Source organism: Tenrec ecaudatus, unplaced genomic scaffold (genome assembly GCF_050624435.1).
Source record: "Tenrec ecaudatus isolate mTenEca1 unplaced genomic scaffold, mTenEca1.hap1 Scaffold_549, whole genome shotgun sequence".
NCBI lineage: Eukaryota > Metazoa > Chordata > Mammalia > Afrosoricida > Tenrecidae > Tenrec > Tenrec ecaudatus.
This window is the reverse complement of record NW_027459460.1, coordinates 512,647-527,968: the sequence shown is the minus strand read 5'-3', so window position 1 is coordinate 527,968 and position 15,322 is coordinate 512,647. Positions and strand designations below refer to the sequence as shown.

At 36.9% G+C, this 15,322-nt stretch overlaps 1 protein-coding gene across 5 annotated transcripts in view; it reads right to left on the bottom strand.

The window, feature by feature from the left end:
- Positions 1–15,322, bottom strand: part of LOC142436721 (thyrotropin-releasing hormone-degrading ectoenzyme-like) — a 353,287-nt gene that overhangs the window by 220,171 nt on the left and 117,794 nt on the right. For 4 of the 5 annotated variants that reach the window (XM_075540204.1, XM_075540202.1, XM_075540206.1 and 1 more), the window contains exon 3: positions 3,945–4,082. The exons of the other annotated variant lie outside the window; for it this stretch is intronic. In XM_075540204.1, the coding sequence (XP_075396319.1) occupies positions 3,945–4,082 (138 nt within the window). The remainder of the gene's footprint in view (positions 1–3,944; positions 4,083–15,322) is intronic. 5 annotated transcript variants of the gene reach the window in all.

The window sequence follows — 15,322 nt, the reverse complement described above, 5'->3', positions numbered from 1 at the left end:
GGATGGAGAACATCTTTCTGCACCTTCATTTACTGGTGGGGCTCAACTCACAATGAGAAGGAACAGCTTCAAAAGAACATGGCATATGTGAATTAAACTCTGAAAAATTAGAAGTTGTAAACAAAAGAAATGAAACACATAAAGTCCAATATCCTAGATATGTAACAGCCAAAACAGGCTAATATTGACCAATATTTTTGTCAGATAGTCATAGGGATTATTATTTCTAGTATGACAAATTCAAGAGAATTGATTTGTAGATAATATCAAAAGGAGTATTTCAAGATCTATCTTGAAGTATAACGCTGTCTGTGATAGGATGATATCTACCAAGGACAATGAAGCCAGCAAAATTATTATTCAAATTCATACACCAACCACATAACTCTTCAGCTTGAACTTCAACAAATATAAAATAAAGATGCACTGATAGTGATTCATGATTAAAACTCCAAAGTTGGAAATGAAAAGGAAAAATCAATAATTGGAAAATATGGCCTTAGTGATAAAGAATGCTAGAAATCATATAATAAAATATGTTTAAAAGCAATAACTTCATTATTGCAAATATCCTTGTTCAAAATATAAAAAGCCTCAGTCCATATAGACTTCACCATGAAGAATATGGAAGAATGAAAATGACCTCATCTGCGTGAAATGACAATGAAATAATGCAATAGCATCAGTCAAACCAAGACCAGGGGCTGACTGTGAAACAAACCAAAAACCTCATAGGCAATTTCAGGATGAAGCTGAGAAAACTAAATACAGGTTCATTAGCATCAGAATTCAATTTTTTGGTATATTGTACTTGAATTTAAAGATCATCTCTAGATGTTCTGCCTTGAACACGAAGAACCAAAGAAAAGATGAATATAGGATAACATCAAAGGACTATTAAAAAGACAGGAAAATAGAGAATAGCAAAATCAATGTCATAAAAGACTCAGAAGCTTGCTTTTGAGCATACAGTAGCTAAAGTAACTGGTAGAAATGAAAAAATAAGTGTGAGAAATTTTTATATATTATGTTTCTTCTAAAAGCAAAACAGCACCAGAAAAATTTCTCCATATTGGTGTGAGTGGCTTAAGAAAAGTAAAATTGAAATGGACCTGACATCTTTCATGACAAACAAGTGCATTTCAAAAGAAGAGATAATAAAAGATCTTAACCAAACACGGCAGCTTGAGAAGACAGCGGAAAACAGTTTAACAACATGTGGAAAGTCCTACAGTTGGAAAGCCCCAAGGGCAGAAGAGGGTGAGCAGATGTCAAGCTGAACGAACTGAAGAAAAACAGTAAGCCTCCAGTTAAAATTGAAGGATTCTACAGACAAAATATTAAATTATATATACATCAAAAGAAGATGGAAGGAATACACAAAGCACCCATATCACAAAGATTGGTCTGTATTTAATCACTCAGTAGGTAGCATTGTATCAAGAACAGGTGATACTGAAAGAAGCCTAAGTTTCACTGAAGGTGGAAGTTAAAAACAAGTTTTCAGAAATTGGAAAAATATCAAAGTAAACACTTTAAAACTCTCATGTAGCAGTAGAAGCCCTCACTAGTGTACCTTAAGAAACTGGCATAACCTACCCAACCAACTGAAAGATATCCGTGTTTGAGCCCATTCTTACTGGCAAGTAAAATTTTGCTGAAGATAATTCAACATCGTCAGGGAGCTGCACGTGGGACATCTTTACTGATGTCTAATTAGTCTTGGCTGAAAGCAAAGAATACCAGAAAGATGTTTACTTGTGTATCACAACTATGAAAAGATGTTGAACAGTGTGGGCCATTACAAACTATGTATTACACTGCAAATAATGGGAATTCAGGAACACTTAACTCATTCAAACAGCACAAGGGAACAGTATGCAGGCAATCAGGAAAGGTAAGCATCAGGGCTGGACCTTCTCACCATACTCGTTCAACATGTATGTGAAACAAATAATCCTCAGCCTGGATGAGATGGAAAATAATGTGGCATCAGAATCTGTAAAAGCCTCATTAACAACTGGCAACATACAAGTTAAGAAATATGCTTGCTGAAAGAAAAGAGGGCTTGAAGCACTTACTGTTGAAGACCTACTACTGCCTTCAATATGAGCCACAACTCAATTTAAAAAAACATGAATCCTCACAACTAAGCCAATCAGGATAAACGGTAGAAAGATTTCATTGATCAGAGATATAATTGGATCTACACTCAATGCTCATAAAGGCAGCAGCCAAGAAATCAAATGACAGTCACATACTGCAGTGGGCACATCTATTGTATAAGTTTCTTTAAAGAGTGAAAGAGCAAATGCGTCACTTTGAGGAATCAGACGTGCAGACCCATGCCATGGTGTCTTCAGTTAGTTCATAATAAAGGAAGATCAGAGAGGATTTATGCGTTTACAATTAGAGGGTTGGAAAAGGATACTGAAAGAATGATGCCATCACAAGCAAAAGTCTTTTAGAAGATACAGCCAAAATGCTTCTTCGAAGCTCGCCTGGTGAGACTGAGTCAGGAGCGTCCAGTCTTCAGAAGAAGACATCATGGGAGGTAAAAGACACGGTCATTGTAAATGAATAAGACACTTAACAGGATGGACTGACAAAATGGCTGCAACAGTGGACTCAAACATAACGACTTTGGTGCTCTGTTCTGTTGTGCACAGATAGGTCTTCACGCAAAGACTTCTAATGACACAGAACTTAATGTCGCCTATTTTAATAAAACACCAAAACACACTTTTTAATCATTGCACTGATGGGTAATTGTACATGGGGGTTTCTATTAAAACAGTTCATATTTTTATATATTATACGTCAACATAAACTCATTGGCAATGAGACAGTCACTACTAGAATGCAAAAGTAAAAGCATTTTTATTAAAAAGGGATATGTTTTCTAGAAAACCATATTCGTAATTTTAATAAAACAGAAACAATATTCAATCTATAAAGTACAAACCAATCCTAATGGGTACAATTCATAACATCCTAAAATTGATGACTGGAGACATTAAACCTACTTTAACAATTATTTCAGCTCCAGTAAAAGAAAATTCATTGCCATATAAGTAAGAAATAATGAGACACATGCTAGTGTTAAAAACAGAACCGGGGGAGAGAGGTACAAAGAAACATCATTATCCTGGCCCAGCTAACTACAGAAAAAAAGTTCATGCAAGAGATCCTAGCTCTAAGTCTAATTATTGTCCCAAACAAAGAAATCTATCCACTACCATTGAACCAATCCCGACTCCTTGGACAGAGGGGAACTGCCCTTCTCTTCCTCAGGCTGTGTATCTTTAAGGAGCCACGCCCGTCTCCCTCGGAGTGGGCTGGTGAGATCCATCCAGTGGCTTTTTGGTTACTGGCTGAGCACTTAACCATTGAACAACTACCATTCAACTATCACCCCCACACTATATCATCTTAAGTCTCATCTCTAGTTTTTGTTTATTACTCTTATTTCCAATAAAAGGCTTAATTCCCAAAATGTTCCCATATTGTTTATAAAATATACATAGCAGGTCATTGCCTATATCCTTCTACATTAGCCAACCAAAATAAACAAATATTTAAGAGCTACCACTGAAAAATAATTGTCACTATACTAGTCTGTTTTCTTATTGTTAATAATATCTGACGTTTATATAACACCGTTTGTACAGCAATCTCATATTGTGTCTCCAAACATTTATTCATTAGTACTTCCAATATTTCTATGCATGGTTTGGCAAATAATCATATCTGGTCTTCTACTTTATAAAACAAAGCCCTAACTCTTAAAGTGGCATGAGCCTACTAACTTCATATTTTCCAGCTCACAGTCCATTTCTATCTGCTAGGAGGAGGCAATACATAGAATCCACGCAGCATGAAGCAATTTGACTTCCCTGCATTGTGAAACAGCCAAGCGGCATTTGGGTCTTATTTATTCCCACCTTTTTGTATGCGATCCAGTCAAACACCCTGTCAATATCAGTTGCCTGTAGCACTTCCTGTGAGACCGGATGGGAACTGGCCAAGCCATCAAGCAGCATCACTTCATGCAGAACATCTGTCAGGAACCTCTGCTTTTCCTGCAATACAGATGAGTCAATATCATAGGTGATTCAGGGTTATGACAGAATGTGTGTGACAACTGCTACAGAATATGTGTCACTTAATTGATGAAGCTCATTAGTCTTAGATGGTGAGACTCAAGTGAAACCCAGTAAATAAAATGCCTCCTAAGTTACTTGAAAATGTAGGCGGCTGCTTTGAGCACGGCATGAAACAAAATCAATGAACTACTCTGGGCTCTAAAGAGATTTTTTTTTTTAAATTGACTCTGTTTAACAGTGGGGAAAGCAAAATTTGGACAGTGGACACATAATGAAAGTGGCTAGGATACAGGCTTCGTGGGGTGTGCTACAACATAAAGACGACAATCCAGGTTTCACAGTGCCTTTGTAAGTGCATTCAGTATAAGAATACTAACTAGATTTCAGGCTTACAGTACTGTCTCACTATTTAGTATCACTAATCTCTAATACCATGTGAACAGGTCATCCACCCTCCCCTTTCCATGCCCCCTGTGAGTGAGCGCGCACACACACACACACACACACACACACACACACACACATTCTCTCTCTCTCTCTCTCTCCCCCCTTAAGAATGTGAAGAGAACACAAGTAATGAAAGATATAACATATGTGATGCATATGAGAATTCCAAATAACAAACACAAAGCAGATAACAATGCATAAGAATAATAATTTACCATGAAATTATAAAAAGTCAAAATTACAAGACTTCTCTTCTGTGTATCATTGAGATATCAGTCTCTACTCTATTAAAAGTAAATTTATTATGGTAGAAATAAAACAAAGTAAAAAGTACTTTTCTGTTGTTTTGGATTTTAATATATCCTCCTTTAAGGAAGTGGCTTGGGTTTTGTCTCCAGCACACCAAGGATGCTGGCAGCTCTTAGTCCTCCTGGCCTCCTGCCTCCAAGGGGGGAGGAGTGAAATCAAAAAGAAGGTGCAAGGGATAACAAGGGCTAACTAGCCCCCAGACAGTTAGGAGCTAAAGAGTATCATTATGGAGATTAAAGGCTGCAGAGTTAAATTGCTCAAATCATTCTGAGCTCAGTCCTGGAGCGTCCCAGGTTTGAGCCAGCAGATAAACAGTATGTTATTTCTGAGCAAGTTGTAATTTCAAGCTGAGAGAAGACTAGTCCTGGAGTTAAATAAAATAGAAATGGAGAATAAATATACCATGAAAAGAATAGTTAACTAGCACATGTAAGTGTACATTCCTTTTTCTCATGCTTTAAAAAATATTTTGTTCATCATTGTTTACTTTGTACAGTTCAGTGGCTATATATTGGGCTTATTTATTCCTCTTTTACATTAAGAGTTCTACAGAAATCAGCTGTATTCTCTCAAAGAGAGCAATGCTGAAACAATTGAACCAAACCACATTCTCAATTACAGAGGAGTGCTCCAGATCCCGGGAGGCCATATATAAGAAGTTTACACTTGACTGAATTATATGAGAATATGGCATAAATAGGCTATATTTCTTCTCAAATAAACGTCCTACTTCAAGGCAAATTAAATAAAATGCAAATAGATATGATAGTTTAAATGGTTAATAATAAATAAAATAATACATACATATCTCATCTTGAGTCTACTAAAAAAGACATACTCAGGCTTTAGACAAATGACCTGGATTGATATAATAATGGAAAATCATGCACCAATTCAAAACAATTTTACAATTGATTTACTTCTAAGCAAATGTTCATACCTGTCATTCATGTAATTTCAAAATGTGCATTAAAAGTTACTTGATTTAGAATTGATGGAGGAAATTATAAAATATATCATTTTACTTCAACTTGACTAGTGAACATTTTTAAGAAGTACTAGCTGAAGGTGAGCTATCTCCATTCTGAAGATAAAAAGATACATCTTCAAATAGTGGTCACCTCCTGTAATACCTATTCCTCACACAAATAATCTAAAACTATAGTATATAAACCGAGTGTAAAATGATGCTGTATTTGAATTCAAGTTCCTAATATTTAGCAATACATAATACACACATTTATCAATATTAAAAATTATTATCAATATTAAAAGTAGTAACCCCCTTTTAAAAATTTGTAATATTTAAATGATATTAAAAATGGTAATCTTAAAAATAAAAACAATCAAATTGTAGGAAATTTTGTCATATATCAATTTTGTTATGTTATATATGTACAGTGAATATTTTTATACCAATAAAAAAACAAACATTTTCTTTTCGGTAAGTAGAATGTCCATAAGCCATGTGTAAATATAGTACAGTCAGGTTATTAGCAAAACAATTCATCTACATGGTTGGAAAAAAGGATACTGTGTAATTGAGAAAAAAGGCTTATGTGCATAAAGAGATGAAAAGCAAGGGAAAAATCCTGGCAGGAAAACCCTCACAGAATCCTGAAGAAGGAGTACCCTCAACTGAGGAGAAAGCAAGAAAGATCCTAGCCAGAGGCAAGTCCAATTTCAGAAAACCTCAGAGTCTCAAGGGGAAAACATACTAATATTCTACAAAGACTTATGCCTATGTCACTACAAAATTTAAAATTATATACAGCATCCTAATTTTCAGTGACCCTCCTCAGCAGCAACAGGAAGAACAACAACAAGAACAAAGGAATCACTAAGTATTGATTCATTGTCTGTTGTTTACCAGGGGTTGGGAACTAAAAACAAAGTCAAACTTAATGAGCTTCTATACTATGACCCGGCATGGCATCCGGAGCCCACACTGACACACTGAAAGTAACTTTTTAGTACAAGAAAAGATGGATGGATGTCTGTGTTTTGTAGGGAAAAAAATCTATCTGTGGTGTTTAGTCAAAAGCTAATTTTATTTCATAGTTTAATGTCAAAGGGGTGGCCAGTCTACCATGGTCACAGAATCAGCAAAACAAGCCAAATTGAAGAACCTGAGTTATGTTTAAAGGGGACTTAATGTTAATAGGTGCAATGATTCCTATTATTACAATACAAGCACTGTATTAAGTTTTTTAATATCTGCATATCTAAATAGTTTCCGTAATCTCTTTGATACATATTCTTTTATAGGAAAATGCATGTTGAAGGATGAGTTGCTCAGATGGATAGGGGAAGCAGCTCAAAATGGTAAACTATAATCAGAGAAAACAATCTAGCACAAGGATTGACATACAACCGCCTCCCACAGGGACAAACAACAGAAAAGTGGATGATGGGAGACAGAGGATGATGTAAGATATGAAAATAATAATCTATAATGTATTAAGTGTTCAGGAGGGATGGAGGGAGGGAGAAATGAGAAGCTGATATCAAACGCTCAAGTAGAAAGAAAATGCTTTGAAAATGATGATGGCAACATATGCAAATGTGCTTGATACAATGGATTATGATAAGAGATGTAAGAGCCCCCAGTAGAAGTATTTAATAAAAAAAAACCACCAAACTCCACACTGTTTGAATCCTCAAATACCAACTTAAAGAGTTTGGTTTTTAGACAGTAGCAGAAATAATGTACAGTAAAAGTTATGTCTTTGTAAAATTAACTTAACTGCAGTATTCATGGAGGTTGGAGGTATGTAGACAGGAGACAGGAAGTGGCCACAGTACCTGAGAGAGCTTTTGGTGGAGTATTAGAACAGGTGTTAATGAAAGATGGGTGGAGCTCAGAGATAATCTTTAATGATAATTAAGTTGACATTGATGTCTTAGTCCACTTGTAAATGATGGGGACGGAATTCTCAGATATTCACATGGCTTACAAAATGAAAGAATAATAAAAACAAATTAAAAACCATGAAGTCATTAACAGGAATCAGAGAGAAAGTTTGGTTTGGAGGGCAAGCTACAAGGTCAGCTATAATATCCTCTGATGAAAGGGACCATGACTCAAAAGGAGATGCACAACAGGCAACTACAGGGAAAGCCAGAGTCCCGGAGCAAAGGGAAATGGTCAAAATGTTGCCAATAAATTGTAGTTTGTATAGAAAAATCAATGTAATGTCAGAATCTATTTTTTATTTCTTACATTAGCATTTCATTCGTTAGCATTTACCATTATATGTGGAAAGAATTAGAATTATTATCACATTCTTAAATATGCCTGAGTCATTTATTCTATTCTTTGATATCTCAACATGAGCTCCACCCGAACATGTCAAAGCGTGATAAGCTAAACAAAGCGTGATAAGCTAAACCGCATAGGCCCCGTCTAACAACCGTCACAAAGAGCCCAGGCAGTGCAGATTAGCCACTGGACCATTAACCACAGGCTTTCTGCTCCCATCAAGGTTTACGGCCTTGGAAACCCCATGGGACAGTTCTACTGATTCTGACTCATAGGGTCACTACGAGTCAGCATCTGTCACTAGTGATAGGTTGAAGATAAGGAGAACTGATAGGAAGAGGTCAGTATCATTTAAATCGATTATGAGATGGAATCATTTTAATAAAGGGTAAGACCAGACAGTGGTTTTGACTCTGTCTTGGGGGTAGGGGGAAAGTAAAGGGTATCATGAGAGGGACAAGGGGTAGGGTCAGAGTGGAAGAGCAGAGAAAAATCTGAACGACTATCAAAAAAAGGTAGATACATGAAGCCAAGTTTAGGAGGATCTGAGTGAAACGTGACCCAATTTAAGACACGGTGCGGTATGCACAGGCACGGAGAGATCAGGAAAGAAATGCCTACAGCAGATGTAGGTTACATCAGAGTAGCTTAAAAGATTCAATTATCTAGAAGGAGGGATGTAACCATAAAAGGATCTTTTAGCATTCCTAAAATAAAATACATTAACAGTGCTCAAAGTTTGATAAAATAGCCCTGATTAAAAGAAAAACACCTCTCATTCACTGTATGGTCTTGAGCAAGATGGTGAGCCTTTTCAGACCTCAGTGTCTCTCAACTGTAAGTATATGGGGTTATGAACAGAGAAGAAGAACATGTGTTGTTCTACAAATATTTATTGAACTCCTGCTGCATTTCAGATGGTGTGGGTGGTCATGAGCATCGAGGTGCAAAGCATGGGCCCTACCTTCAAAGACTATAGTTATAGAAGGGAAAAGGGGTGAAAACAAACAGTGAAAAACCATTTCTTCTACATACAAAATAAAAGTGGGTTCCAGATATATTTTGACTACACAGAGAAAGCAGTGGTTTTATATTCTTTGGCCTGGTGAAGGGCCAGGAAGGTGCCTGGGGTGATAGTTTGAGTTGTCTTTTTTAAGAGAATGAAAGAGAAAGGGATATTTTCGGCACACAGGGCTGGGTGGGCAGAGTAATGAGAGAAAAGTTTTCAAGCATTTCTCATGGAAGTCTAGGAATCTAGAGGAGTGACTTTATCATATTCATGGGTAGAGACTTAACTGTGAATTAAGAGTGAGGAATAAAAAGAAAACAAGAGGCAAACAACATTTCTTAACTCCACACAAGGTTTACAATATGGACTGGAGCTTTGTGATCACAAAATATTGTTAGCAATTGTTTCTTTCAAATTTAATTCAATTTGGGGGTAACCAATGGAGATCAAACAAAATAATATACTTCATGTCTGAATTAAATAGAGATGTAAGGATAAGTCAAAAAGTATTACTATAAAATCATATAAGCAAAATTACTAAAATGTGAAGCTACTGCTTTTCAATAAACCTCCTAAGTCTATCCACTGCTGGTGGCAGTCTTTCTATCTCACCTTTACCCAAATAACTCATCCTTCTTCAATTTATACCTTCAAAGCAGAAGTTCTGTTGTTCTGAAGGGGCTCCTTAATAAAAAGAAGCCTGAAGTGGCAAGATCAGGGTGGTAAGGTGGATATGGGAAAGTTTCCAAACAAAATTCCCAATAAAATAGAGCACACTTTGCTACCCCAGGAGAACTAGTACCCCTGTCCTGGCTGTCCCCACAGCACTCTCTACATTCATTGCTCTCTCTCCCACAGGACTCGGCTTTCCTGCTGACTTTCAAGCTAACTGAAATTGCCACATAAAACTAAATTCACAATTATGAGGTTTATTAGGGGCTTTACGAAGTTAAATTCATGTGATAAATGCTCAGGATACTGGGTTCATTCAGGACCGTTTCCTCTCTGCAGTGCCCATACTCAGCCCCTCTCTGGCCCTCAGCCTCTTGGTGGACCCCGGACCTGCTCTGGCAATGATACAAAGCTCTTTTAGGCTGCCAATAAATGCCCGAAGAATCTGTCACCCACTCTAAGCCTCTCCCAGAAGTGACTCAGCTCTAGCGCCACGGGTCAACAAGCCAAGCTCCCTAAATTAGGTGCACAGAAGAACCCCACTTCATAAGCCAGCGTCCTGCCCCCAAACATTCAACCTTCCCTGCTCTGCAGTATGGGAAGCCCACTAGTCTGTCTCATCATCCAGCCCCTGGTCTGGCTGCGGATCCTTTGCCACTCCTCTGGTGTCACGGCGGTCTCTTGGATCAAGTGCATGTGCAGGGACCTTAGGGTCCAAAGGACACACCCCTCTCCTGGCTTTTCTTTCTTCCTAGTAGTGATTCTCCCCAATGGTTTCTGAGATGGCTTGTTTTATACCCATTGGTATGGTAATCACGATTAACTTTATTAGCAATTACTTACAGCTGAATCATAATCCAATCAGTATTTCCCCCAACCTTATTATCCAGACTGATCGAGAAAATAAATTTCATTTCGTTGGAGGAAGCAAGAGTTGTCTGGAAGAACCAAAATTAAAGAACCAGAATTCACAGTCTTGCATTGTGAATGCAGTTTTCAGTATTTTAAAAACGTCTTCATAATGCATCCCTGTAATCGCCCTGTTTCCTTTGTGAGAAACCAATCAGGATCATTCCTTTAGAATCTCCCCCAAACAACCACCATGACCTTCTGAGTTGACCTTTGTGACTGAATTTAATGGGCCCAGCAGATCGTCTCTGAAGTCGCTGCTTGGTTGGACCTCCCTTTTGACGGTACCCCAACGACAGACTGTGGCTGCCATCGAATCAGTTCCAACGCCTATGGACCTTACATACAAGCGAAGTCAGCATGGCCCGCTCCTGCGCCACCTTCTCACTGCTCTTGCTCTTGAATCCGCTGTCAGTCTGTCTTGTTGATGCCTTTCATCTTTTCTCATGTCCTTTTCCAGAGAATGGTCTCTCCTGACAACACATCCAAAGTATCTGAGATCAAGTCTCACCACCCTTGCCTCTAAGAAGCATTCTCACTATACTTCTTCTAGGAAATATTTGTTTGTCCTTTGGCAATCAATAGTATTTGACAGATAAGTGATGATTAATGAGTAATAAGAGTATATCACTGCAATAATGTTTCTGCAGTCACCCACTCATCACAGAGACATGCTTACAAGTGTTTTATTTGGAATAAACTCATGTAAACTGAAACCCTACTATCGATTCTCTTGACTTGCCCGTAGATAGACATATATATATACATATATATTCATGTATGTATAAAAATAACCAAATAAATGAAATGTATTCCTTCTTAGATATTTTAAATAATACCTTATTCCAAAATATATTTTCTAAATGTAAATTAAATCTAATCACTATGAAACACTGAATGTTTTTAAAGCCCATAATGTTCTCTTACGTAATATAGGTACTTTTCTAATCCATGGTTTCTGATCAATAAAAACATTGGATTAAATTATTCAACAATGTAATCTAAACCTAATTGTTTACTGACTGTTTACTGTACGAGAGGGGCTGTATTAGTACTAAAAGGCTACAGAAACAAATATAACTACAATCTTTTTCTTGCCTCTAAGAAACTCCCTGTAGGTAAAGAACAGTGGACAGGTGTACAATCAGTTAACATCATGTGACACATGCAAGGTTATTAGCATAAAGAAACTATAATGATGTAGCGATTAGAGAGAAATTTAAGGGTAAAATGTTTTTTTCTGGACTTATGCTCTTGTTAATTTCACATCAGTTAATTCATCTATTTGGGAGAAAAGATGAGGCTTTCTACTCCTGTACCGACTACTCAGTCTCAGAAACTCACAGGAGCAGCTTCACCCTGTCCTATAGGCCCACTATGACTCGATGGCACTAAGTGAATACACCATAAAGAAATAAGATGTAATATGCCATCTATGTTTCATTTCTATGAAAATCTATCTTATCATAAGAACAAGATTAAAAAGATTTCTCAGTTCAAAAGTTCGCCGCATGTATCATTACTAACATGAACCCCAGAACTATACAAGGTTAAAATAAAACAGACAGGTACACACACACAGCTGAGCTTTCCACTCTTATTCTTCATGATTTATTCATGTCATGACAAAGGTGAAAGTAGAAGAATATGATCAAGAATTCAAACTAGAGGAAAATGTATTGAAGAATAAAATCTACTAGGTTTCATTCATGCTTCACAGTGACATGGTATCTAGTTAACTTTTCAATTACCATAAGTAAACACATAATATAAATGCATATTTCTGAAATTTAGAAATTATTTGGATCCCAAGTGTGCTATGATATTAAAAGAACCTAACTAATTTATATTTTATAGATAACTTAAACATACTTGTAGATAAAGTAAGACTAAAAAATAGCTATTGAAAATAATTTCTGATTCTATATAACAATGTATATAAAAATTAACATTTCAAAATTCAGTTAAAATAAGACACCTGAGAAAATGAAATACATTATTTTCATATATAGGTTATAGAAACACAATATTTATATTGAAGTCAAACTTGTATAAGCAAATACATATACACTGGGCATTAAAAATAAATTTTGAAGCAATCATTTTTAATGTGTTCAATGCAATAAACACAAGGTTTGCTTCTGTATTTGTAGACAAAAGTTTTCAGAGAAAATAGTACATGAACAGAAACTTCAGGAAGCTCTCTTATGACACTACACTATGCCAGGATCTCAGTAATAAGCTCCTTCGGAATTCAAGGAACCATGCTATCACCTATTATCCCCTCTGCCACCCAGGGTCACTTAAGGCCTTGGACATAGGATGGGGCAGTTCATCTACGTCCTATAAGAGCACCAGGAGTCAAATTTGACTTGTGGACAAGAAATGGGTTTGTGTTTTTCTGTTGTATAGTAACTATCTGAAATAAGTATGGGGTTCTTTTAACTGTCGATCACTTTTCATCTACTGCAAAGCCATCAGTTTGCTAATGTGTCTGAATCAACGTATGAACTGAGAAAGCAACTCTATTTCTATAAGAATGTCCTGAGCAACTTTATCAGTGACTTAAGTGACTCCTGGCTCACGACTTTAGGAGCTGCTGGCTTGACAGCAATGAACAGCAGCACGCTCTCAAACAAGAGAACGTGGGTCACATGGTGGGTCCCTTCAGCAACCACATCCTGCAGCTGTTGTGTATCCTTTGTAATTTTCAAGATCCCTGTGCCATACTTCCTAATAGCCAAGACCTGAAGCACCTCAGAGAAAATGCTAAGGTTGAACATTCACTGCATTGGATTATAAGCAATCAAATCCTGGAATTCCCACAGACTTACTCAATCCTCTTAAAGCTACAGTGCAATATTGGCATGGCAGATGTTATCATCAATCCATCACTCAAGTTTTCATTAATTACGATAATCTTAGGTCTTTTACAATAATCATGAAGATGCTCCAAACACTGTCAATCATAGTAATAATTATGAACAGGTTGTCTAATTACATAGCTCATTCTGATTCTAGTGGCCCAAAAAATTACTGTGAACAATCACCATATGCTAAGTGTTTTCCTACAACCCTCTTAATTAACACAAGTAATTTAATTTCCCCTTATTTTTTGAGGATTTTATAACTTCTTCCTCTGTTTTGCTCCAAATACATGTCCAATATTGTTTCATGTATTTTTAATCTCTATATTATTTTTAGTCAAATAAATGCAGTCCTGATATAGACACGGGAACTAATGTTTTTCATAATTTATCTGATTATTTCATTTCATAATTATTGTTATTTTGTCCGATTTTATGATGAAGCCCTTCCTATGTGCTGTAGAGTGAAACGTTGAGACGTGATGGTAAACAAGACTGTCCCTGATATGGTGTAATCTCCCAGGGGAGTCTGTTTTCCTCTCCTGTAATACTTGTTATCATTAACTGCTAATGAGTCAGCTCACAGGTCTTGGAGGCCCCGGTCAAGGCATCAGTCTTTCGATGGATGTTGGACTGTATTGTTGTGATCCCCAGAAGTTGTATTATAGGTCTTTCTTCCTAGTTCATCTTCATCTGCAATTTCTATAGAAGCAGTATAGCAGCATGTAAGCCTCCACAGACAGACTGATGGTGGCAGGACTGTGGTGCGTGGGCTGGGAGCTAACTCTGGGTCTGTTGGTTTGAAGATTCTACCACTGAGACACCAATGCCCCATCTTTTCACACAGACTCAAGCCTGCTGACTCTTCATTTCAGTGTGTCATTTCAGGATCCTGCCCAGATTTTTTAAGCTTCTGAGAGATATTACCTCTGACAAGATTCTCATCTTTCAATAATCCTATCTCTACTTTGACACTGAGAATATTATACTCTATCTCTATACTCAATTTTCTGACAGCCGATAAGACATTAAAATCAAATAAAATTTGGCAATCCTTTTAAGTCCTGGCACATGTATTCCTCACATCATCACAAGAAATCTGTGTCATTTTTCAGACACACATACTAAGCTAATCAAGGTACTCTAATATTGATTAGTAAAATGAAATTCATAGTATTGGTTAATGCCTACTAATTTTCTTAAACATATTTCAACACTGTTTCAATCTTAAAATCATTCAGTCTGAAAATTTACAAGGATAAGCTAAGCAACACTAACTTTTTTTTTCTTTTTTTACATTTTATTAGGGACTCATACAACTCTTATCACAATCCATACATATATATACATCAATTGTATAAAGCACATCCATACATTCCCTGCCCCAATCATTCTCAATGAATTTGCTCTCCACTTAAGCCCCTTGCTTCAGGTCCTCTTTTTTTTTTTCCCTCCCTCCCCTTTCCCCCCTCCCTCATGTGCCCTTGGTAATTTATACATCGTTATTTTGTCATATCTTGCCCTATCCGGAGTCTCCCTTCCCCCCCTTCTCTGCTGTCCCTCTCCCAGGGAGGAGGTCACATGTGGATCCTTGTAATCAGTAACTTACAACAGATCTAAGCATTAAAGACCGGTTTTCAGGACAAGAGATCCATTTTGATAACAGCAGGTACTAATATTCTTCAAAAATAATTTCCAAGGTCTCCGAGGTGGCTACAGAAATACTTAGAAGTTTTGCTTT